The sequence below is a fragment of the Oncorhynchus kisutch genome, linkage group LG30 (assembly GCF_002021735.2).
Source record: "Oncorhynchus kisutch isolate 150728-3 linkage group LG30, Okis_V2, whole genome shotgun sequence".
Taxonomy (NCBI): Eukaryota; Metazoa; Chordata; class Actinopteri; order Salmoniformes; family Salmonidae; genus Oncorhynchus; species Oncorhynchus kisutch.
The window spans coordinates 47,249,019-47,273,388 of record NC_034203.2 but is presented as its reverse complement, the minus strand read 5'-3'; the positions used below and the strand labels follow the sequence as shown (position 1 = coordinate 47,273,388).

The following is a 24,370-nucleotide window of genomic DNA, read 5'->3' as shown; positions in this document are numbered from 1 at the left end:
ATGAAGAAATAATAGTTTATCAACATACTAAACTAAACGTTTTGATCTGTTGCATCAGACTCATGTAACCCAGGTCTACTGGTTGTATGAATTTGGGATCTACCGTCCCACAACTGTCCCAGGATCTGTTTGGAATAGGCCATTTCTTTCTCACACAGCACAACAAGCTGACCAATAGAATAGTTCAGTAGATTGACAGGGTAGTGATTGTGCTGTTCGTTACTGGTCTTGTTGGCTAGTGACTCTGCTGTTCGTTACTGGTCTTGTTGGCTAGTGATTCTGCTGTTCGTTACTGGTCTTGTTGACTAGTGATTGTGCTGTTCGTTACTGGTCTTGTTGGCTAGTGAGTCTGCTGTTCGTTACTGGTCTTGTTGGCTAGTGATTCTGCTGTTCGTTACTGGTCTTGTTGGCTAGTGATTCTGCTGTTCGTTACTGGTCTTGTTGGCTAGTGATTCTGCTGTTCGTTACTGGTCTTGTTGGCTAGTGATTCTGCTGTTCGTTACTGGTCTTGTTGGCTAGTGATTCTGCTGTTCGTTACTGGTCTTGTTGGCTAGTGATTGTGCTGTTCGTTACTGGTCTTGTTGACTAGTGATTGTGCTGTTCGTTACTGGTCTTGTTGGCTAGTGATTGTGCTGTTCGTTACTGGTCTTGTTGGCTAGTGATTCTGCTGTTCGTTACTGGTCTTGTTGGCTAGCGATTCTGCTGATCGTTACTGGTCTTGTTGGCTAGTGATTCTGCTGTTCGTTACTGGTCTTGTTGACTAGTGATTCTGCTGTTCGTTACTGGTCTCGTTGGCTGATAAAGTCAAATGTGGACAGTGCCCTATTGAACCCTATTCCCTATATAGTGCACTACTTTAGACCAGAGTCCTATTGAACCCTATTCCCTATATAGTGCACTACTTTAGACCAGAAAAAATCCCTAAATCCCTTTAGAAAAAATCCCTACAGTTCTGAGTAGCAACTTAAGCCAAAAAGCCTGGTGCTGAAATATGTAGAGCAGCATGCTCTTAAATAAATGATATTCTTATCAGCATCGACTCAATTCAGTGCCTTTCAGTCCCATCAATTTAATTATAGATATGAGGGAAAAAGACAGCTCTGCTGCCAGACACAAAATCAAGGGAAAAAAGAATACACACATTTCCTTAAACGACATCAAATAAGACAATCAACCATCTCAAAGAACACATCCGTCTGCTCTCCTGAGAAGGACCATTGCTTTCCAGTATTTTTTTTAACCCTTCATTTTATCCTCAATTTCCTTTTCCGTTCTCCCTCTTTAAATTCTAAACCATGCAACAATAAAAAATTAAAATACAACAAACATAGGATTGTTTCTTCCAGCATTCGCTGCGTCCATCCTTTAATCTTCAGTTGTGTTTTAACTCTAAACCCCTATTCACCAGATTCCATACAATACAGAATTAACACCAGCAGTAATCAGAGTACTGTTTATGCCCAGGATAATTAACACCAGCAGTAATCAGTAGTCAGAGTACTGTTTATGCCCAGGATAATTAACACCAGCAGTAATCAGTAGTCAGAGTACTGTTTATGTCCAGGATAATTAACACCAGCAGTAATCAGTAGTCAGAGTACTGTTTATGCCCAGGATAATAAACACCAGCAGTAATCAGTAGTCAGAGTACTGTTTATGTCCAGGATAATAAACACCAGCAGTAATCAGTAGTCAGAGTACTGTTTATGCCCAGGATAATTAACACCAGCAGTAATCAGAGTACTGTTTATGTCCAGGATAATTAACACCAGCAGTAGTCAGAGTACTGTTTATGTCCAGGATAATTAACACCAGCAGTAATCAGTAGTCAGAGTACTGTTTATGCCCAGGATAATTAACACCAGCAGTAATCAGTAGTCAGAGTACTGTTTATGCCCAGGATAATTAACACCAGCAGTAATCAGTAGTCAGAGTACTGTTTATGCCCAGGATAATTAACACCAGCAGTAGTCAGAGTACTGTTTATGTCCAGGATAATTAACACCAGCAGTAATCAGTAGTCAGAGTACTGTTTATGCCCAGGATAATTAACACCAGCAGTAATCAGTAGTCAGAGTACTGTTTATGCCCAGGATAATTAACACCAGCAGTAATCAGAGTACTGTTTATGCCCAGGATAATTAACACCAGCAGTAATCAGTAGTCAGAGTACTGTTTATGCCCAGGATAATTAACACCAGCAGTAATCAGAGTACTGTTTATGCCCAGGATAATTAACACCAGCAGTAATCAGTAGTCAGAGTACTGTTTATGCCCAGGATAATAAACACCAGCAGTAAACAGTAGTCAGAGTACTGTTTATGTCCAGAAAGGCACAACAATGTGTGTCTTTGTGCAGGTCAGTGTTGTGTCACCACATTCTCTCCAACACAGGATAATAAACACCAGCAGTAACAGTAGTCAGAGTACTGTTTATGTCCAGGATAATAAACACCAGCAGTAACAGTAGTCAGAGTACTGTTTATGTCCAGAAAGGCACAACAATGTGTGTCTTTGTGCAGGTCAGTGTTGTGTCACCACATTCTCTCCAACACAGGATAATAAACACCAGCAGTAACAGTAGTCAGAGTACTGTTTATGTCCAGAAAGGCACAACAATGTGTGTCTTTGTGCAGGTCAGTGTTGTGTCACCACATTCTCTCCAACACAGTTCAGAGTTTAAACATAAACAATATGATGTTAGAAAAAGGGGCAATCTGCTCTTCAAACAATAACAAACTGGATGTACCAATCACAGATCGCCCCGTTCGATAATGTTAATAACCATAGAAATAGAATGACTACAAAGGCAATTACCACTAAAAGACTGCGCCATTCTTTCCCTGTTAATAATGTCTTTGTAGTCTTCTAGTAATCCAGAAGATTGGGAGCTCGCCAACACCGCGTCCCAATTGCCTGTCCTTTATCCTGAAGTGCGCAGTTGTGCACTTGGATGGATGAAAGCCTGCGCTTTAGAGTATTCACCATGAGTCCTATACCAGTCCTCTTTTAAATCTAGGAAGCCAAGGGAACTAGTGCAAACTGCACAAGGAGCAGAAATGGGTCAGAGGTCGGGCTTCAAAGGTCAGGGGTTAGAAGATGTGCTTAAGGTGCTTGGCGCCGTACGTCTTGAAGAAGACCAGGAGGATGAGAGTCCACAAACCCAGGATGAAACCATCTGGAGGGTGCCAGTCCCTCTGCTTTGGTTTCTACAGGACGGGGAAGACAGACAAGACATCTTGGTACATACGCAGAAATACATCAACATGTGATGTCGTACAATATAGAACACAGGTACAAAAAACAAACATACTTCCTAAATTGTACGTCTTTAATCAATAAGTAGTTAACATATCACTATTGGAATCCACTTGGCATACAAGTTAAAGAAGCGTGTGTTTATAGTGCCGGGTCGAACCCCCCTTTGCCTCTAGAATATCCTGAATTCTTTGTGGCATGGAAATCTTGTTCAGTTGGTATCAAGGGACCTAACGTGTGCCAGGAAAACATTCCCCACACCGTTACACCACCAGCCTGTACCATTGACACCAGGCAGAACGGGGACATGGAGTCATCCTCCTGATGCCAAATCCTCACTCTGCCATCAGCATGACCCAACAGGAACCAGGATTCGTTAGACCAGGCCATGTTTTTCCACTCCTGAATTGTCCAGGGTTGGTGATGGCGTTGCCCACTGGAGTCTTCTCATTATGATAGGAGTGGAACCCGGTGTGGTCGTCTGCTGTCTTGTCATATCCATGACAAGGATCAGAGAGTTCTGTTGGAGAAGCTGTTCTGCACACCACTGTTGTACTGCGCCGTTATTCTCCTGTTTGTGGCCAGCCTGTTAGCATGCGCCATTCTCCTTCAACCTCTCGTCAACGAAGATGTTTTCGCCCACAAGACTGCCGCTGACTGGAGGTTTGTTTGTTTGTTTGTAACTATAGAATAATAGTGGGACACTTCCAGGAAGGAACAGCAGAATGCATAAGGGAAAGAGAAGGCTATTTTAACATAGGGCCTAATGGCTGGTCTGATATACCACTGCCACCGATTAGACCGAGTGGGTAGTCGTGACGACTGGGCAGAGATCCACAGTGTCTCACCTGGTGTATAATCTCAGCCACTGGTAGTTGGTCCACATATGACTGGCTCTCTGTCTTCAGCTCACTTACTGGTCTGATAAGACAAAAACACACAACATTAGATACGACCAAAACACACAACATTAGACAAAACACACAACATTAGACAAAACACACAACATTAGATACGACCAAAACACACAACATTAGACAAAACACACAACATTAGATAAAACACACAACATTAGATAAGACAAAAACACACAACATTAGACACGACAAAACACACAACATTAGACTACACACACATTAGACTACACACACATTAGACTACACACACATTAGACTACACACACATTAGACTACACACACATTAGACTACACATACATTAGACTACACATACATTAGACTACACATACATTAGACTACACACACACACACACCATTAGAGAGACAGAAGTCTGGTACACAACACACACCATTAGAGAGACAGAAGTCTGGTACACAACACTATAAAAAACGGCTGTATTGTGGGTGAGATTATGTGAGTGGTTAGTTGGCACAGTTTCTATCTAAATATACCACAGCTAAGCCATGGTATATTGGCCATATACCACAAACCACAAAAGGAGCCTTATTGCTATTATAAACTGGTTACCAACATAATGAGAAATATACAAATAAATGTATTGTCATACTCGTGTTATACTGGTCTGATATACCACTGCTGTCAGCCAATCAGCAGTCAGGGCTCGAACCACCCAGTTCATAAAGTATAACATTCTATTGGTTGCAACACCTTTTTTATAATAATTTCAATTGAAAAACTATAAAAGTGTCTCTGTTTATTACTGTGACTCCTTTAAAATCAGTCAAATTAATACAAAAAAATGATCTTGGTTTCTTTTAACCTTTAGTTGTAGAGAAGATACAGTCAATTCTTCCTGCTAACATTTGATGTGTGAAGTGACTTTACTCCAACAACAATAACAAGAAATCTTACCTTTCCACAGCCAGATGCACCATGGGAGCTGTCAGGTTGATGGTTTCCATGGTGATCTCTACTTTACGGACACTGCCAAAGAAGTCGGTGATGAGGACGTTTCCGGAGTCCCGGAGGAAAAGGTCTGTACGGTGGCCCGGAGTGGACACACACTGACTCTTAGGACACACCTTAAACTGGAACACACTGACTCTTAGGACACACCTTAAACTGGAACACACTGACTCTTAGGACACACCTTAAACTGGAACACACTGACTCTTAGGACACACCTTAAACTGGAACACACTGACTCTTAGGACAAACCTTAAACTGGAACACACTGACTCTTAGGACACACCTTAAACTGGAACACACTGACTCTTAGGACACACCTTAAACTGGAACACACTGACTCTTAGGACACACCTTAAACTGGAACACACTGACTCTTAGGACACACCTTAAACTGGAACACACTGACTCTTAGGACACACCTTAAACTGGAACACACTGACTCTTAGGACACACCTTAAACTGGAACACACTGACTCTTAGGACACACCTTAAACTGGAACACAATGACTCTTAGGACACACCTTAAACTGGAACACACTGACTCTTAGGACACACCTTAAACTGGAACACACTGACTCTTAGGACAAACCTTAAACTGGAACACACTGACTCTTAGGACAAACCTTAAACTGGAACACACTGACTCTTAGGACAAACCTTAAACTGGAACACACTGACTCTTAGGACAAACCTTAAACTGGAACACACTGACTCTTAGGACAAACCTTAAACTGGAACACACTGACTCTTAGGACACACCTTAAACTGGAACACACTGACTCTTAGGACACACCTCAAACTGGAACACACTGACTCTTAGGACACACCTTAAACTGGAACACACTGACTCTTAGGACACACCTTAAACTGGAACACACTGACTCTTAGGACAAACCTTAAACTGGAACACACTGACTCTTAGGACAAACCTTAAACTGGAACACACTGACTCTTAGGACACACCTTAAACTGGAACACACTGACTCTTAGGACACACCTTAAACTGGAACACACTGACTCTTAGGACACACCTTAAACTGGAACACACTGACTCTTAGGACACACCTTAAACTGGAACACACTGACTCTTAGGACAAACCTTAAACTGGAACACACTGACTCTTAGGACAAACCTTAAACTGGAACACACTGACTCTTAGGACAAACCTTAAACTGGAACACACTGACTCTTAGGACAAACCTTAAACTGGAACACACTGACTCTTAGGACAAACCTTAAACTGGAACACACTGACTCTTAGGACAAACCTTAAACTGGAACACACTGACTCTTAGGACAAACCTTAAACTGGAACACACTGACTCTTTGTGTTCCAGTTTATCAAACCCAACTCTAGGAGGTTGTAAAGCAGGGTTCTCTAAACAGGGTCCCTTCTCCCTACCAAACACGGCCCCTTCCCCCCTCCAAACACGGCCCCTTCCCCCCTCCAAACACGGCCCCTTCCCCCCGCCAAACACAGCCCTTCTGGCCCAGGGAGACTAATCCATATTATTGATTGTTAATACCACAAACGAAATCTAGAACAAAGAGACAGGGCAGCTTCACAAAACAACAAGATTGGTGGAAATAATATGCATTAGTGGGAGGTGATCCATCAGAATGTCTGGCCCAGGCCACAATGGATTTAAAGGGTTTGTAGTTTGTGAAGGTAATGCCCATTGTGGCTTGGGTTAGTAGGAGGGGGTAGTAGAACCCCTAGGGAGCATGAGGGGGCAGTAGAACCCCAGGGGGAGGGAGGGGGCAGTAGAACCCCTAGGGAGCAGGAGGGGGCAGTAGAACCCCAGGGGAGGGAGGGGGTAGTAGAACCCCTAGGGAACAGGAGGGGGCAGTAGAACCCCAGGGGGAGGGAGGGGGCAGTAGAACCCCTAGGGAGCAGGAGGGGGCAGTAGAACCCCTAGGGAGCATGAGGGGGCAGTAGAACCCAGGGGGAGGGAGGGGGTAGTAGAACCCCTAGGGAGCAGGAGGGGGCAGTAGAACCCCTAGGGAGCAAGAGGGGGCAGTAGAACCCCTAGGGAGCAAGAGGGGGCAGTAGAACCCAGGGGGAGGGAGGGGACAGTAGAACCCCTAGGGAGCAGGAGGGGGCAGTAGAACCCCAGGGGGAGGGAGGGGGCAGTAGAACCCCTAGGGAGCAAGAGGGGGCAGTAGAACCCCTAGGGAGCAAGAGGGGGCAGTAGAACCCCTAGGGAGCAGGCAGTAGAACCCCTAGGGAGCAGGTGGGGGCAGTAGAACCCCAGGGGGAGGGAGGGGGCAGTAGAACCCCTAGGGAGCAGGCGGGGGCAGTAGAACCCCTGGGGAGCAGGCGGGGGCAGTAGAACCCCAGGGGGAGGGAGGGGGCAGTAGAACCCCAGGGGCAGGGAGGGGGCAGTAGAACCCCTAGGGAGCAGGCGGGGGCAGTAGAACCCCTAGGGGGAGGGAGGGGGAAGTAGAATCCCAGGGGGAGGGAGGGGGCAGTAGAACCCCTAGGGAGCAGGTGGGGGCAGTAGAACCCCTAGGGAGCAGGAGGGGGCAGTAGAACCCCTAGGGAGCAGGGGGGGCAGTAGAACCCCAGGGGGAGGGAGGGGGCAGTAGAACCCCTAGGGAGCAGGAGGGGGCAGTAGAACCCCAGGGGGAGGGAGGGGGCAGTAGAACCCCAGGGGGAGGGAGGGGATAGTAGAACCCCTAGGGAGCAGGAGGGGACAGTAGAACCCCAGGGGGAGGGAGGGGGCAGTAGAACCCCAGGGGGAGGGAGGGGATAGTAGAACCCCTAGGGAGCAGGAGGGGGTAGTAGAACCCCAGGGGGAGGGAGGGGGCAGTAGAACCCCAGGGGGAGGGAGGGGATAGTAGAACCCCTAGGGAGCAGGAGGGGACAGTAGAACCCCAGTGGGAGGGAGGGGGCAGTAGAACCCCTAGGGGGAGGGAGGGGGCAGTAGAACCCCTAGGGAGCAGGAGGGGGCAGTAGAACCCCTAGGGAGCAGGAGGGGCAGTAGAACCCCAGGGGGAGGGAGGGAGGGGGGCAGTAGAACCCCTAGGGGGAGGGAGGGGGCAGTAGAACCCCTAGGGAGCAGGAGGGGGCAGTAGAACCCCTAGGGAGCAGGAGGGGGCAGTAGAACCCCAGGGGGAGGGAGGGGGGCAGTAGAACCCCTAGGGGGAGGGAGGGGGCAGTAGAACCCCTAGGGAGCAGGAGGGGGCAGTAGTACCCCTAGGGGGAGGGAGGGGGCAGTAGAACCCCTAGGGAGCAGGAGGGGGCAGTAGAACCCCTAGAGGGAGGGAGGGGGCAGTAGAAACCCCAGGGGGAGGGAGGGGGCAGTAGAACCCCTAGGGGGAGGGAGGGGGCAGTAGAACCCCAGGGGGAGGGAGGGGGCAGTAGAACCCTAGGGGGAGGGAGGGTGGTAATAAGGTCCTAGACGCATCACAAATGGAACCCTATTCCCTAAACAATGCACTACTTATGACCAGGGCCCCATCAGGTCTCAAGACGCGCCCCCACCCTCCATCAGCTCTCAAGAACCCCAGGGGGAGGGAGGGGGGGCAGTAGAACCCCTAGGGGGAGGGAGGGGGCAGTAGAACCCCTAGGGAGCAGGAGGGGACAGTAGAACCCCAGGGGGAGGGAGGGGGCAGTAGAACCCCAGGGGGAGGGAGGGGATAGTAGAACCCCTAGGGAGCAGGAGGGGGTAGTAGAACCCCAGGGGGAGGGAGGGGGCAGTAGAACCCCAGGGGGAGGGAGGGGATAGTAGAACCCCTAGGGAGCAGGAGGGGACAGTAGAACCCCAGTGGGAGGGAGGGGGCAGTAGAACCCCTAGGGGGAGGGAGGGGGCAGTAGAACCCCTAGGGAGCAGGAGGGGGCAGTAGAACCCCTAGGGAGCAGGAGGGGCAGTAGAACCCCAGGGGGAGGGAGGGAGGGGGGCAGTAGAACCCCTAGGGGGAGGGAGGGGGCAGTAGAACCCCTAGGGAGCAGGAGGGGGCAGTAGAACCCCTAGGGAGCAGGAGGGGGCAGTAGAACCCCAGGGGGAGGGAGGGGGGCAGTAGAACCCCTAGGGGGAGGGAGGGGGCAGTAGAACCCCTAGGGAGCAGGAGGGGGCAGTAGTACCCCTAGGGGGAGGGAGGGGGCAGTAGAACCCCTAGGGAGCAGGAGGGGGCAGTAGAACCCCTAGAGGGAGGGAGGGGGCAGTAGAACCCCAGGGGGAGGGAGGGGGCAGTAGAACCCCTAGGGGGAGGGAGGGGGCAGTAGAACCCCAGGGGGAGGGAGGGGGCAGTAGAACCCCTAGGGGGAGGGAGGGTGGTAATAAGGTCCTAGACGCATCACAAATGGAACCCTATTCCCTAAACAATGCACTACTTATGACCAGGGCCCCATCAGGTCTCAAGACGCGCCCCCACCCTCCATCAGCTCTCAAGTTCCCCCGTCTCTCCCCCCCATCAGGTCTCAAGATGAAGGGAGGAAGAGTACAGAGAGCAGAGCCCAAAGCTGTGAGGTCAGGCACCTTGTCTGCCCCCCCTCCCTCCTGTCTGGCTTGGCGATGATAGGGGCAGCAACCTTAAAGAAGGGTCTATAACATCTAACCCAGATGTTTTTTGGGGTCAAGTTTAAGGAGCTCCTTTAGCACCTCGGATTCAGTGACCGCCTGCAGGGAGAAACTTTGTAGCGGGTCAGGAGAAAAAGAGGGAGGAGCCTAGGGGCTAGTCGCATTAGAAGGGGTGGGAGATGAGGAAATGTTGGATGGGTAAGGAGGCATGGCTGAGTCAAATAGGAATCCTGACTTAATGAAGTGGTGATTAAAGAGCTCAGCCATGTGCTTCTTGTCAGTAACAACCACATCATCAACATTAAGGGACATGTGGTCCTTGTCAGTAACAACCACATCATCAACATTAAGGGACATGTGGTCCTTGTCAGTAACAACCACATCATCAACATTAAGGGACATGTGGTCCTTGTCAGTAACAACCACATCATCAACATTAAGGGACATGTGGTCCTTGTCAGTAACAACCACATCATCATTAAGGGACATGGGTTCCTTGTCAGTAACAACCACATCATCAACATTAAGGGACATGTGGTCCTTGTCAGTAACAACCACATCATCAACATTAAGGGACATGTGGTCCTTGTCAGTAACAACCACATCATCAACATTAAGGGACATGTGGTCCTTGTCAGTAACAACCACATCATCAACATTAAGGGACATGTGGTCCTTGTCAGTAACAACCACATCATCAACATTAAGGGACATGTGGTCCTTGTCAGTAACAACCACATCATCATCATTAAGGGACATGGGTTCCTTGTCAGTAACAACCACATCATCATCATTAAGGGACATGTGCTTCTTGTCAGTAACAACCACATCATCATCATTAAGGGACATGTGGTCCTTGTCAGTAACAACCACATCATCATCATTAAGGGACATGGGCTCCTTGTTAGTAACAACCACATCATCATCATTAAGGGACATGGGCTCCTTGTTAGTAACAACCACATCATCATCATTAAGGGACATGGGCTCCTTGTTAGTAACAACCACATCATCAACATTAAGGGACATGGGCTCCTTGTTAGTAACAACCACATCAACATTAAGGGACATGTGGTCCTTGTTAGTAACAACCACATCATCAACATTAAGGGACATGTGGTCCTTGTCAGTAACAACCACATCATCAACATTAAGGGACATGTGGTCCTTGTCAGTAACAACCACATCATCAACATTAAGGGACATGGGCTCCTTGTTAGTAACAACCACATCATCATCATTAAGGGACATGGGCTCCTTGTTAGTAACAACCACATCATCAACATTAAGGGACATGGGCTCCTTGTTAGTAACAACCACATCAACATTAAGGGACATGTGGTCCTTGTCAGTAACAACCACATCATCAACATTAAGGGACATGTGGTCCTTGTCAGTAACAACCACATCATCAACATTAAGGGACATGTGGTCCTTGTTAGTAACAACCACATCATCAACATTAAGGGACATGTGGTCCTTGTTAGTAACAACCACATCATCAACATTAAGGGACATGTGGTCCTTGTTAGTAACAACCACATCATCAACATTAAGGGACATGTGGTCCTTGTCAGTAACAACCACATCATCAACATTAAGGGACATGTGGTCCTTGTTAGTAACAACCACATCAACATTAAGGGACATGTGGTCCTTGTTAGTAACAACCACATCAACATTAAGGGACATGTGGTCCTTGTTAGTAACAACCACATCAACATTAAGGGACATGTGGTCCTTGTCAGTAACAACCACATCAACATTAAGGGACATGTGGTCCTTGTCAGTAACAACCACATCATCAACATTAAGGGACATGTGGTCCTTGTCAGTAACAACCACATCAACATTAAGGGACATGTGGTCCTTGTTAGTAACAACCACATCAACATTAAGGGACATGTGGTCCTTGTCAGTAACAACCACATCAACATTAAGGGACATGTGGTCCTTGTCAGTAACAACCACATCATCAACATTAAGGGACATGTGGTCCTTGTCAGTAACAACCACATCAACATTAAGGGACATGGGCTCCTTGTCAGTAACAACCACATCATCAACATTAAGGGACATGTGGTCCTTGTCAGTAACAACCACATCATCAACATTAAGGGACATGTGGTCCTTGTCAGTAACAACCACATCATCAACATTAAGGGACATGTGGTCCTTGTCAGTAACAACCACATCATCATTAAGGGACATGGGGTCCTTGTCAGTAACAACCACATCATCAACATTAAGGGACATGTGGTCCTTGTCAGTAACAACCACATCAACATTAAGGGACATGGGCTCCTTGTCAGTAACAACCACATCATCAACATTAAGGGACATGTGGTCCTTGTCAGTAACAACCACATCATCAACATTAAGGGACATGTGGTCCTTGTCAGTAACAACCACATCAACATTAAGGGACATGGGCTCCTTGTCAGTAACAACCACATCATCAACATTAAGGGACATGTGGTCCTTGTCAGTAACAACCACATCATCAACATTAAGGGACATGTGGTCCTTGTCAGTAACAACCACATCATCAACATTAAGGGACATGTGGTCCTTGTCAGTAACAACCACATCATCATTAAGGGACATGGGGTCCTTGTCAGTAACAACCACATCAACATTAAGGGACATGTGGTCCTTGTCAGTAACAACCACATCATCATTAAGGGACATGGGTTCCTTGTCAGTAACAACCACATCATCATTAAGGGACATGGGCTCCTTGTCAGTAACAACCACATCATCAACATTAAGGGACATGGGCTCCTTGTTAGTAACAACCACATCATCAACATTAAGGGACATGGGCTCCTTGTTAGTAACAACCACATCATCATTAAGGGACATGTGGTCCTTGTTAGTAACAACCACATCATCATTAAGGGACATGTGGTCCTTGTTAGTAACAACCACATCATCAACATTAAGGGACATGTGGTCCTTGTCAGTAACAACCACATCAACATTAAGGGACATGTGGTCCTTGTCAGTAACAACCACATCATCATCATTAAGGGACATGGGCTCCTTGTTAGTAACAACCACATCATCATCATTAAGGGACATGGGCTCCTTGTTAGTAACAACCACATCATCATCATTAAGGGACATGTGCTTCTTGTCAGTAACAACCACATCATCATCATTAAGGGACATGTGGTCCTTGTCAGTAACAACCACATCATCATCATTAAGGGACATGTGGTCCTTGTCAGTAACAACCACATCATCATTAAGGGACATGGGCAGCTGGGAGGAGGAGGATTTATTCTCCAGATCTTTAACCGTTTTCCAGAACTTCTAGGGGTTCGACCCACAGAGAGAGAACTGCTCCTTAAAGTAACTACCTTTGACCTTCCAGATAGCCTGAGTGGACTTATTTCTCATTTGCCTGAACTTGAGCCAGTCAGCCAGAGTATGCGTGGCTGAGCCTTTCACCAAATGTAATGCTTGAGGTGGAGTAACTCTGCAAGATCACAGTCGAACCGGGGGCTGAACCTGTTTTTAATTCTCTTTTTTTTTTTAAATGTGGGCGTGTTTGTTAACAATAGCACTGAAAATATCAAAAAGAAGATCCAAGTGTCTTCGACAGAGGGGATCAAGCTGATTCTATACCATTTTACAGAGGCCAGGTCATGAAGGAAGGCTTGCTCATTAAAGTTTTTTAGCAAGCGTCTGACATATCAGGACAGGTCGTTTCACTGAGCAGCCATTACGAACACAGGCTGTGAAACAGTGATCACTAAAGGTCATTACAGAAAACACCAGATTGACACCTATCAGGATTATTTGTGAGGATAACATCAAGGAGAGTAGCCTTTTCTGGGTGTTTGGAGTCAGACCTTGTGGGATTGGTGATAATCTGAGAAAGATTTAGGGAGTCCCATTGCTTTAGGACTTGGTCAGGTGGTTTAAGCATGTCCCCGTTTAGGTCACCTAGCAGGACAAATTCAGGCTTCATGTAAGGGGCCAGGAGAGAGCTTAGGGCAGGTAGGGTACAGGCCAATGCTTAAAACTATCAAATCAAATAGTTTGGGGACAGACTTGGTGGAGACAACTGACCACTGAAGGTGATCCTTGGTGAAGATTGCCACTCCCCCACCTTTGGAAGATCTGTCTTGCCGAAAAAGGACCAACCCCACCTTTACCCCCTTTAGGACCAACCCCACCTTCAGGACCAACCCCACCTTTACCCCCTTTAGGACCAACCCCACCTTTACCCCCTTTAGGACCAACCCCACCTTTACCCCCTTTAGGACCAACCCCACCTTCAGGACCAACCCCACCTTTACCCCCTTTAGGACCAACCCCACCTTTACCCCCTTTAGGACCAACCCCACCTTTACCCCCTTTAGGACCAACCCACCATGACCCCCTTCAGGACCAACCCCAGCTTTTACCCCCTTTAAAGCTAACCCCACAACCAGAGAAAGGCCTCAGAGAGGTAGAGAGCGTGCGAGAGACTCACCAGATCATTCATGTTAGCGGTGCTAGCAGGGTGAATATCCTCCAGAAACTCCAACAGGTAGAATGTGTACCTGTCCATTAGATGGACCCCGATAGCCAGGTCTGGCTGGTGCTGGAAGAACAATACGTGGCGTTTCATACATAGGAACTCTTATCAAATCTAACGTATTGAGAAAGCCCTTTTTACATCAGCAGATTATACAGAAACCCCAAACAGAAACCCCAAACAGCAAGCAATGCAGGTGTAGAAGCACGGTGGCTAGGAGAAACCAGGCTAAGAAGGATGGCCAGTCCTCTTCTGACTGCTCCAGTTGGAGATTATAACAGAGTACATGGCCATTAAGTCCAGATCGTTCTTCAAGCGTTCAATGATAATCCCAGTGGTTATAGGTAAAGTGGTTTTATGGAGACTAGATCAGAGGGAGGATTGTTAACACATTGTTAACACAGAGCTACTACCATGTCAACAACACAGAGCTACTACCATGTCAACAACACAGAGCTACTACCATGTCAACAACACAGAGGACAACACAGAGCTACTACCATGTCAACACCATAGAGGACAACACAGAGATACTACCATGTCAACAACATCTTACTTCTCCTTCTTGACTGGAGGCCAGGTGTGTGTGTGTTCTGGTTACTTACCGACAGGGAGTCCTCTCCTACTTGACTGGAGGCCAGGGCCATGAGGTTAGGAGAGTAAAATCTCTCATACATGGAGGCTCCCTGACAAGTATCAATGATGAACAGCAGCTCATTGTACCTGTAAACACAGACAGACACATATATGTATGTGAATCGTGAATAATGAATAAGAATGTTACAGAGGCATAAATATCAATCCCCCAAGACATGCTAACTTCCCCTGTTATTGTAATGGTGAGAGGTTAGCATGTCTTGGGGGTATGCTAACTTCCCCTGTTATTGTAATGGTGAGAGGTTAGCATGTCTTGGGGGGTATGCTAACTTCCCCTGTTATTGTAATGGTGAGAGGTTAGCATGTCTTGGGGGTATGCTAACTTCCCCTGTTATTGTAATGGTGAGAGGTTAGCATGTATTGGGGGTATGATATAAAATGCTAACTTCCCCTGTTATTGTAATGGTGAGAGGTTAGCATGTCTTGGGGGGTATGCTAACTTCCCCTGTTATTGTAATGGTGAGAGGTTAGCATGTCTTGGGGGTATGCTAACTTCCCCTGTTATTGTAATGGTGAGAGGTTAGCATGTGTTGGGGGTATGATATAAAATGCTAACTTCCCCTGTTATTGTAATGGTGAGAGGTTAGCATGTATTGGGGGTATGATATAAAATGCTAACTTCCCCTGTTATTGTAATGTTGAGAGGTTAGCATGTCTTGGGGGGTATGCTAACTTCCCCTGTTATTGTAATGGTGAGAGGTTAGCATGTGTTGGGGGTATGCTAACTTCCCCTGTTATTGTAATGTTGAGAGGTTAGCATGTCTTGGGGGGTATGCTAACTTCCCCTGTTATTGTAATGGTGAGAGGTTAGTGTGTCTTGGGGGTATCCCCTGTTATTGTAATGGTGAGAGGTTAGCATGTCTTGGGGGTATACTAACCTCCGCTGTTATTGTAATGGCGAGAGGTTAGCATGTCTTGGGGGTATGCTAACTTCTTCTGTTATTGTAATGCTGAGAGGTTAGCATGTCTTGGGGGTATGCTAACTTCTTCTGTTATTGTAATGCTGAGAGGTTAGCATGTCTTGGGCGTATGCTAACCTCCTCTGTTATTGTAATGGTGAGAGGTTAGCATGTCTTGGGGGTATGCTAACCTCCGCTGTTATTGTAATGGCGAGAGGTTAGCATGTCTTGGGGGTATGCTAACTTCTTCTGTTATTGTAATGCTGAGAGGTTAGCATGTCTTAGTTAGCATACACTTTTCAAGATTCATTCATGACTATCCATAATTTGTATTTAGCTTCACTGTCCAAATAAATACAGTGCCTTTGTAAACTATTCATACCCTTTGACTTCCTCATTTTGTTACATTAAAAGCCTTACACCCGGACTATACCACTATATACCACTATATACCACTATATACCACTCGCGTCACCTGCAGTGGAGAAGTCAGTTCTATTGGTGACGCAGATCGCAAAGCAAGTTCTGCCTCTCCCATCTCCTCATGGGTTTATAGGAGCAGATACCCACATTCCATCTCCTCATGGGTTTATAGGAGCAGATACCCACATTCCATCTCCTCATGGGTTTATAGGAGCAGATACCCATGTCCCATCTCCTCATGGGTTTATAGGAGCAGATACCCACGTTCCATCTCCTCATTGGTTATACCCACGTGGCTGATTGAAAGACTAACTGTGTTGTCGGTCGTCGTGGTAATACTATGAAAGTTTAGTAGCCAATCACCATATAAGTTCAAAAATGAAAAGTCCTGGAAGGAGGAGATGACTAGAAACGATTTGGTTGGCCGTTTTATGTGTGGATTAATTGTCGGGAGTAGAGGACCTTGTGCATTTCAGGTAAAATAACTCAATGTTTATATCCCAGGACAAATTAGCGATCAACAGCAAGCTGGCTAAATAGGACAAATTAGCGAGCAAGTGCCATAAATGTTGAATGCTTTTTGACCTGTCCCCAAATTAATGTAATTGGTTCAGAGTTTGTTTTGATATTTTAACCTGTGTGTTGTGATCACGTTTGGTGTCGGGGGACAAAATACATTTATGCACGATGGCGCACGATGGCGCAGCCGGATTGGATTCCGTGCTATTCTAAAACAAATTTAAGTATCCTCATCAAATCTACACACAATACCCCGTAATGACACAACAAACAGTTTTTAAAAAATTTGCAAATGCATAATAAAAAAAAAAACAACATAAGTATTCAGACCCTTTACTCAGTATTTTGTTCAAGCACCTTTAGTAATTACAGCCTTGAGTCTTCTTGGGGATGACGCTACAAGCTTGGCACACCTGTATTTGGGGAGTGTCTCCCATTCTTCTCAGCAGATCCTCTCAAGCTCTGTCAGGTTGTATGGGGGGGGTTTCTGCACAGCTATTTATTTTTTATTTAAAAAAATGTTTTTACCTCCTTTTCTCCCCAATTTCGTGTTATCCAATTGTTAGTAGTTACTATCTTGTCTCATCGCTACAACTCCCGTACGGGCTCAGGAGAGACAAAGGTTGAAAGCCATGCGTCCTCCGATACACAACCCAACCTAGCCGCACAGCTTCTTTACACAGCCCGCCTCCAACCCGGAAGCCAGCCGCACCAATGTGTCAGAGGAAACACCTGGCACCTGGCTACCTTGGTTAGCGCACACTGTTGGAAGGTGAACCTTTGCCCTAGTCTGAGGTCCTGAGCAGGTTTTCATCAAGGATCTCTCTGTACTTTGCTCCATTTATCTTTCCCTCGATCCTGACTAGTCTCCCAGTCCCTGCAACTGGAAAACATCCCCACAGCATATTGCTGCCACCACCATGCTTCACCGCTGGGATGGTGCCAGGTTTCCTCCAGATATGACGCTTGGCATTCAGGCCAAAGAGTTCAATCTTGTTTTCATTAGACCAGAGAATCTTGTTTCTCGTGGTCTGAGAGTCCTTTAGGTGCCTTTTGGCAAACTCCAAGCGGGCTGTCATGTGCCTTTTACTGAGGAGTGGCTTCAGTCTGTCCACTCTACCATAAAGGCCTGATTGGTGGAGGGCTGCAGTGATGGTTGTCCTTCTGGAAGGTTCTCGCATCTCCACAGAGGAACTCTGGAGCTCTGTCAGAGTGACCATTGGGTTCTTTGTCACCTCCCTGACCAAGGCCCTTCTCCCCTGATTGCTCAGTTTGGCCGGGGAGCCAGCTCTAAGAAGAGTCTTGGTGGTTCCAAACTTCTTCCATTTCAGAATGATGGAGGCCACTGTGTTCTTGGGGACCTTAAACTTTGCAGACATTTGTTGGTACCCTTCCGCAGATCTGTGCCTCAACACAATCCTGTCTCGGAGCTCTACGGACAATTCCTTCGACCTCACGACTTGGTTATTGCTCTGACGTGCACCTGTCAACTGTGTGACCCTTTTTAGACAGGTGTGTGCCTTTCCGAATCATGTCCAATGAATTGAATTTACCACAGCTGGACTCCAATCAAGTTGTAGAAACATCTCAAGGATGATCAATGGAAACAGAATGCACCTGAGCTTAATTGAGTCTCACAGCAAAGGGTCTGAATACTTAGGTAAATAAGGTATTTGTTCTTAATATATTTGCAAACATGTCTAAAAAACCTTTTCTCTGTCATCATGGGGTATTGTGATGTCATTATGGGGTATTGTGATGTCATTATGGGGTATTGTGATGTCATCATGGGGTATTGTGATGTCATTATGGGGTATTGTGATGTCATCATGGGGTATTGTGATGTCATCATGGGGTATTGTGATGTCATTATGGGGTATTGTGATGTCATCATGGGGTATTGTGATGTCATTATGGGGTATTGTGATGTCATCATGGGGTATTGTGATGTCATCATGGGGTATTGTGATGTCATCATGGGGTATTGAGATGTCATCATGGGGTATTGTGATGTCATTATGGGGTATTGGGATGTCATCATGGGGTATTGGGATGTCATCATGGGGTATTGTGATGTCATCATGGGGTATTGTGATGTCATTATGGGGTATTGGGATGTCATCATGGGGTATTGTGATGTCATCATGGGGTATTGTGATGTCATCATGGGGTATTATGATGTCATCATCGGGTATTGTGATGTCATCATGGGGTATTGTGATGTCATCATGGGGTATTGTGATGTCATCATGGGGTATTGTGATGTCATTATGGGGTATTGTGATGTCATCATGGGGTATTGGGATGTCATCATGGGGTATTGTGATGTCATCATGGGGTATTGTGATGTCATCATGGGGTATTGTGATGTCATCATGGGGTATTGGGATGTCATCATGGGGTATTGTGATGTCATCATGGGGTATTGTGATGTCATCATGGGGTATTGTGATGTCATCATGGGGTATTGTGATGTCATCATGGGGTATTGTGATATCATCATGGGGTATTGGGATGTCATCATGGGGTATTGGGATGTCATCATGGGGTATTGTGATATCATCATGGGGTATTGTGATGTCATCATGGGGTATTGTGATGTCATCATGGGGTATTGTGATGTCATCATGGGGTATTGTGATGTCATCATGGGGTATTGTGATGTCATCATAGGGTATTGTGATGTCATCATGGGGTATTGTGATGTCATCATAGGGTATTGTGATGTCATTATGGGGTATTGTGTTGTCATTATGGGGTATTGTGATGTCATTATGGGGTATTGTGATGTCATTATGGGGTATTGTGATGTCATTATGGGGTATTGTGATGTCATCATGGGGTATTGGGATGTCATCGGGTATTGTGATATCATTATGGGGTATTGGGATGTCATCATGGGGTATTGGGATGTCATCATGGGGTATTGTGATGTCATCATGGGGTATTGGGATGTCATCATGGGGTATTGGGATGTCATTATGGGGTATTGGGATGTCATCATGGGGTATTGTGATGTCATCATGGGGTATTGTGATGTCATCATGGGGTATTGTGATGTCATGGGGTATTGTGATGTCATCATGGGGTATTGTGATGTCATCATGGGGTATTGTGATGTCATCATGGGGTATTGTGATGTCATCATGGGGTATTGTGATGTCATCATGGGGTATTGTGATGTCATCATGGGGTATTGTGATGTCATCATGGGGTATTGTGATGTCATGGGGTATTGTGATGTCATGGGATATTGTGATGTCATGGGGTATTGTGATGTCATGGGGTATTGTGATGTCATCATGGGGTATTGTGATATCATCATGGGGTATTGGGACGTCATCATGGGGTATTGTGATGTCATCATGGGGTATTGTGATGTCATCATGGGGTATTGTGATGTCATCATGGGGTATTGGGATGTCATCGGGTATTGTGATATCATCATGGGGTATTGGGATGTCATCATGGGGTATTGTGATGTCATCATGGGGTAGATTGATAAATGTTTCATCCATTTTAGAATAAGGATGTAACGTAACAAAAAGTCATATAATAGTTTAAAACATTTACGTGCTTTCCAAGGAGGAGGCTTTCCAATAATCCCGTTAACATGGACACATCTGAAATCAGGCTACACGATGGAACTTAAATGTAGGAAATCACCAATCAACATCCTACCACAGTGACCCTGTTGTTTTTGAGAAGCCTATTGGATTCTGAGTTTAGATTCAGTTTGTGAAAACTATTTCCAAGTTGAATATATTCTGTTTTTTTCCGAACTCACTTCAGTCAGGCATAAGAGGGATGTTTAGGTGGCTATCCGCAGATCAAACACACCGCTGGAATGCCGAGTAAGGTGTTGACATGTCCTAATGACGGTGTTGACATGTCCTAATGACGGTGTTGACATGTCCTAATGACGGTGTTGACATGTCCTAATGACGGTGTTGACATGTCCTAATGACGGTGTTTACATGTCCTAATGACGGTGTTGACATGTACTAATGACGGTGTTGACATGTACTAATGACGGTGTTGACATGTCCTAATGACGGTGTTTACGTGTACTAATGACGGTGTTGACATGTACTAATGACAGTGTTGACATGTTGACACACCCTCCCCATCCCTCCCTCCCCTCCTCATCCCTCATCCCTCATCTCTCCCTCCCCATCCCTCTCTCCCCTCCTAACCCCATCCCTCTTCTCTCCCTCCCCTCCTAACCCCATCCCTCTTCTCTCCCTCCCCTCCTAACCCCATCCCTCTTCTCTCCCTCCCCTCCTAACCCCATCCCTCTTCTCTCCCTCCCCTCCTCTCCCTCCCCTCCTAACCCCATCACTCTTCTCTCCCTCCCCTCCTCTCCCTCCTAACCCCATCCCTCTTCTCTCCCTCCCCTCCTCATCACTCTTCTCTCCCTCACTTCCTAACCCCATCCCCCTTCTCTCCCTCCCCCCCTAACCCCATCCCTCTTCTCTCCCTCCCCTCCTCTCCCTCCCTTCCTAACCCCATCCCTCTTCTCTCCCTCCCCATCCCTCTTCTCTCCCTCCCCTCCCAACCCCATCCCTCTTCTCTCCCTCCCCTCCCCATCCCTCTTTCCCCTCCTAACCCCATCCCTCTTCTCTCCCTCCCCTCCTAACCCCATCCCTCTTCTCTCCCTCCCCTCCTAACCCATCCCTCTTCTCTCCCTCCCCTCCTCACCCTCCCTCCCTCCCCTCCTAACCCCATTCCTCTTCTCTCCCTCCCCTCCTAACCCCATCCCTCTTCACTCCCTCCCCTCCTAACCCCATCCCTCTTCTCTCCCTCCCCTCCTAACCCCATCCCTCTCCTCTCCCTCCCCTCCTAACCCCATCCCTCTTCTCTCCCTCCCCTCCTAACCCCATCCCTCTTCTCTCCCTCCCCTCCTCTCCCTCCCCTCCTCCTAACCCCATCCCTCTTCTCTCCCTCCCCTCCTCACCCTCCCTCCCCTCCTAACCCCATTCCTCTTCTCTCCCTCCCCTCCTAACCCCATCCCTCTTCTCTCCCTCCCCTCCTCTCCCTCCCCTCCTAACCCCATCCCTCTTCTCTCCCTCCCCTCCTAACCACATCCCTCTTCTCTCCCTCCCCTCCTCACCCTCCCCTCCTAACCCCATTCCTCTTCTCTCCCTCCCCTCCTAACCCCATCCCTCTTCACTCCATCCCCTCCTAACCCCATCCCTCTTCTCTCCCTCCCCTCCTAACCCCATCCCTCTTCTCTTCCTCCCCTCCTCTCCCTCCTAACCCCATCCCTCTTCTCTCCCTCCCCTCCTAACCCCATCCCTCTTCTCTCCCTCCCCTCCTAACCCCATCCCTCTTCTCTCCCTCCCCTCCTCACCCTCCCTCCCTTCCCTCCCCTCCCCTCCTAACCCCATTCCTCTTCTCTCCCTCCCCTCCTAACCCCATCCCTCTTCTCCTCCCTCCCCTCCTCTCCTCCCCTCCTAACCCCATCCTTCTTCTCTCCCTCCCCTCCTAACCCCATCCCTCTTCTCTCCCTCCCCTCCTAACCACATCCCTCTTCTCTCCCTCCCCTCCTCTCCCTCCCCTCCTAACCCATCCCTCTTCTCTCTCTCCCTCCATCCTCTCCCTCCCCTCCTAACCCCATCCCTCTTCTCTCTCTCCCCTCCTCACCCTCCCTCCCCTCCCTCCCCTCCTAACCCCATTCCTCTTCTCTCCCTCCCCTCCTAACCCCATCCCTCTTCTTCTCCCTCCCCTCCCTCCCCTCCTAACCCCATCCCTCTTCTCTCCCTCCTCTCCCTCCCCTCCTAACCCCATCCCTCTTCTCTCCCTCCCCTCCTAACCCCATCCCTCTTCTCTCCCTCCCCTCCTCACCCTTCCTCCCCTCCTAACCCCATTCCTCTTCTCTCCCTCCCCTCCTACCCCATTCCTCTTCTCTCCCTCCCCTCCTAACCCCATCCCTCTTCACTCCCTCCCCTCCTAACCCCATCCCTCTTCTCTCCCTCCCCTCCTAACCCCATCCCTCTTCTCTCCCACCCCTCCTAACCCATCCCTCTTCTCTCCCTCCCCCCCTAACCCCATCCCTCTTCTCTCCCTCCCCTCCTAACCCCATCCTCTTCACTCCCTCCCCTCCTAACCCCATCCCTCTTCTCTCCCTCCCCTCCTAACCCCATCCCTCTTCTCTCCACCCCTCCTAACCCCATCCCTCTTCTCTCCCTCCCCCCCTAACCCCATCCCTCTTCTCTCCCTCCCCTCCTAACCCCATCCCTCTTCTCTCCCTCCCCATCCCTCTTCTCTCCGTCCCCTCCTAACCCCATCCCTCTTCTCTCCCCTCCCCTCCCTCCCCTCCTAACCCCATCCCTCTTCTCTCCCTCCCCTCCTAACCCCATCCCTCTTCTCTCCCTCCCCTCCTAACCCCATCCCTCTTCTCTCCCTCCCCATCCCTCTTCTCTCCCTCCCTCCTAACCCCATCCCTCTTCTCTCCTCCCCTCCTCCCTCCCTCCTAACCCCATTCCTCTTCTCTCCCTCCCCTCCTAACCCCATCCCTCTTCACTCCCTCCCCTCCTAACCCCATCCCTCTTCTCTCCCTCCCCTCCTAACCCCATCCCTCTTCTCTCCCTCCCCTCCTCTCCCTCCCCCATTCCTCTTCTCTCCCTCCCCTCCTCTCCCTCCCCATTCCTCTTCTCTCCCTCCCCTCCTAACCCATCCCTCTTCTCTCCTCCCCCCCTAACCCCATCCCTCTTCTCTCCCTCCCCACCTAACCCCATCCCTCTTCTCTCCCTCCCTCCTAACCCCATCCCTCTTCTCTCCCTCCCCTCCTAACCCCATCCCTCTTCTCTCCCTCCCCTCCTCTCCCTCCCCTCCTAACCCCATTCCTCTTCTCTCCCTCCCCTCCTCACCCCCCCTCCTAACCCATCCCTCTTCTCTCCCTCCCCTCCTAACCCATCCCTCTTCTCTCCCTCCCCTCCTAACCCCATACCCATCCCTCTTCTCTCCCTCCCCATCCCTCTTCTCCCCCTCCCCTCCTAACCCCATCCCTCTTCTCTCCCTCCCCTCCTCCCTCCCCTCCTAACCCCATTCCTCTTCTCAATGCCCTCCCCTCCTAACCCCATCCCTCTTCACTCCCTCCCCTCCTAACCCCATCCCTCTTCTCTCCTCCCCTCCTAACCCCATCCCTCTTCTCTCCCTCCCCTCCTAACCCCATTCCCTTCTCTCCCTCCCCCTCCTCTCCTCCCCATTCCTCTTCTCTCCCTCCCCTCCTCTCCCTCCCCCATTCCTCTTCTCTCCCTCCCCTCCTAACCCCATTCCTCTTCTCTCCCTCCCCTCCTAACCCATCCCTCTTCTCTCCCCTCCCCCCCTAACCCCATCCCTCTTCTCTCCCTCCCCACCTAACCCATCCCTCTTCTCTCCCTCCCCTCCCTAACCCCATCCCTCTTCTCTCCTCCCCTCCTAACCCCATCCCTCTTCTCTCCCTCCCCTCCTCTCCCTCCCCTCCTAACCCCATTCCTCTTCTCTCCCTCCCTCCTCACCCCCCTCCTAACCCCATTCCTCTTCTCTCCCTCCCCTCCTAACCCCACCCCTCTTCTCTCCCTCCCCTCCTCTCCCTCCCCTCCTAAACCCCATCCCTCTTCTCTCCCTCCCCCTCCTAACCCCATCCCTCTTCTCTCCCCCCCCCCCTACCCCATCCCTCTTCTCTCC

At 48.5% G+C, this 24,370-nt stretch overlaps 1 protein-coding gene across 1 annotated transcript in view; it reads right to left on the bottom strand.

Moving 5' to 3' along the window:
- Nucleotides 1–1,049: 1,049 nt before the first annotated feature.
- Nucleotides 1,050–24,370, bottom strand: part of pigk (phosphatidylinositol glycan anchor biosynthesis, class K) — a gene marked incomplete in the record, with an annotated part of 31,843 nt that continues 8,522 nt past the window's right edge. The window contains 5 exon segments of the mRNA XM_031810334.1: nucleotides 1,050–3,209; nucleotides 4,107–4,179; nucleotides 5,090–5,265; nucleotides 14,157–14,267; nucleotides 14,807–14,924. Of these exon segments, the coding sequence (XP_031666194.1) occupies nucleotides 3,093–3,209; nucleotides 4,107–4,179; nucleotides 5,090–5,265; nucleotides 14,157–14,267; nucleotides 14,807–14,924 (595 nt within the window).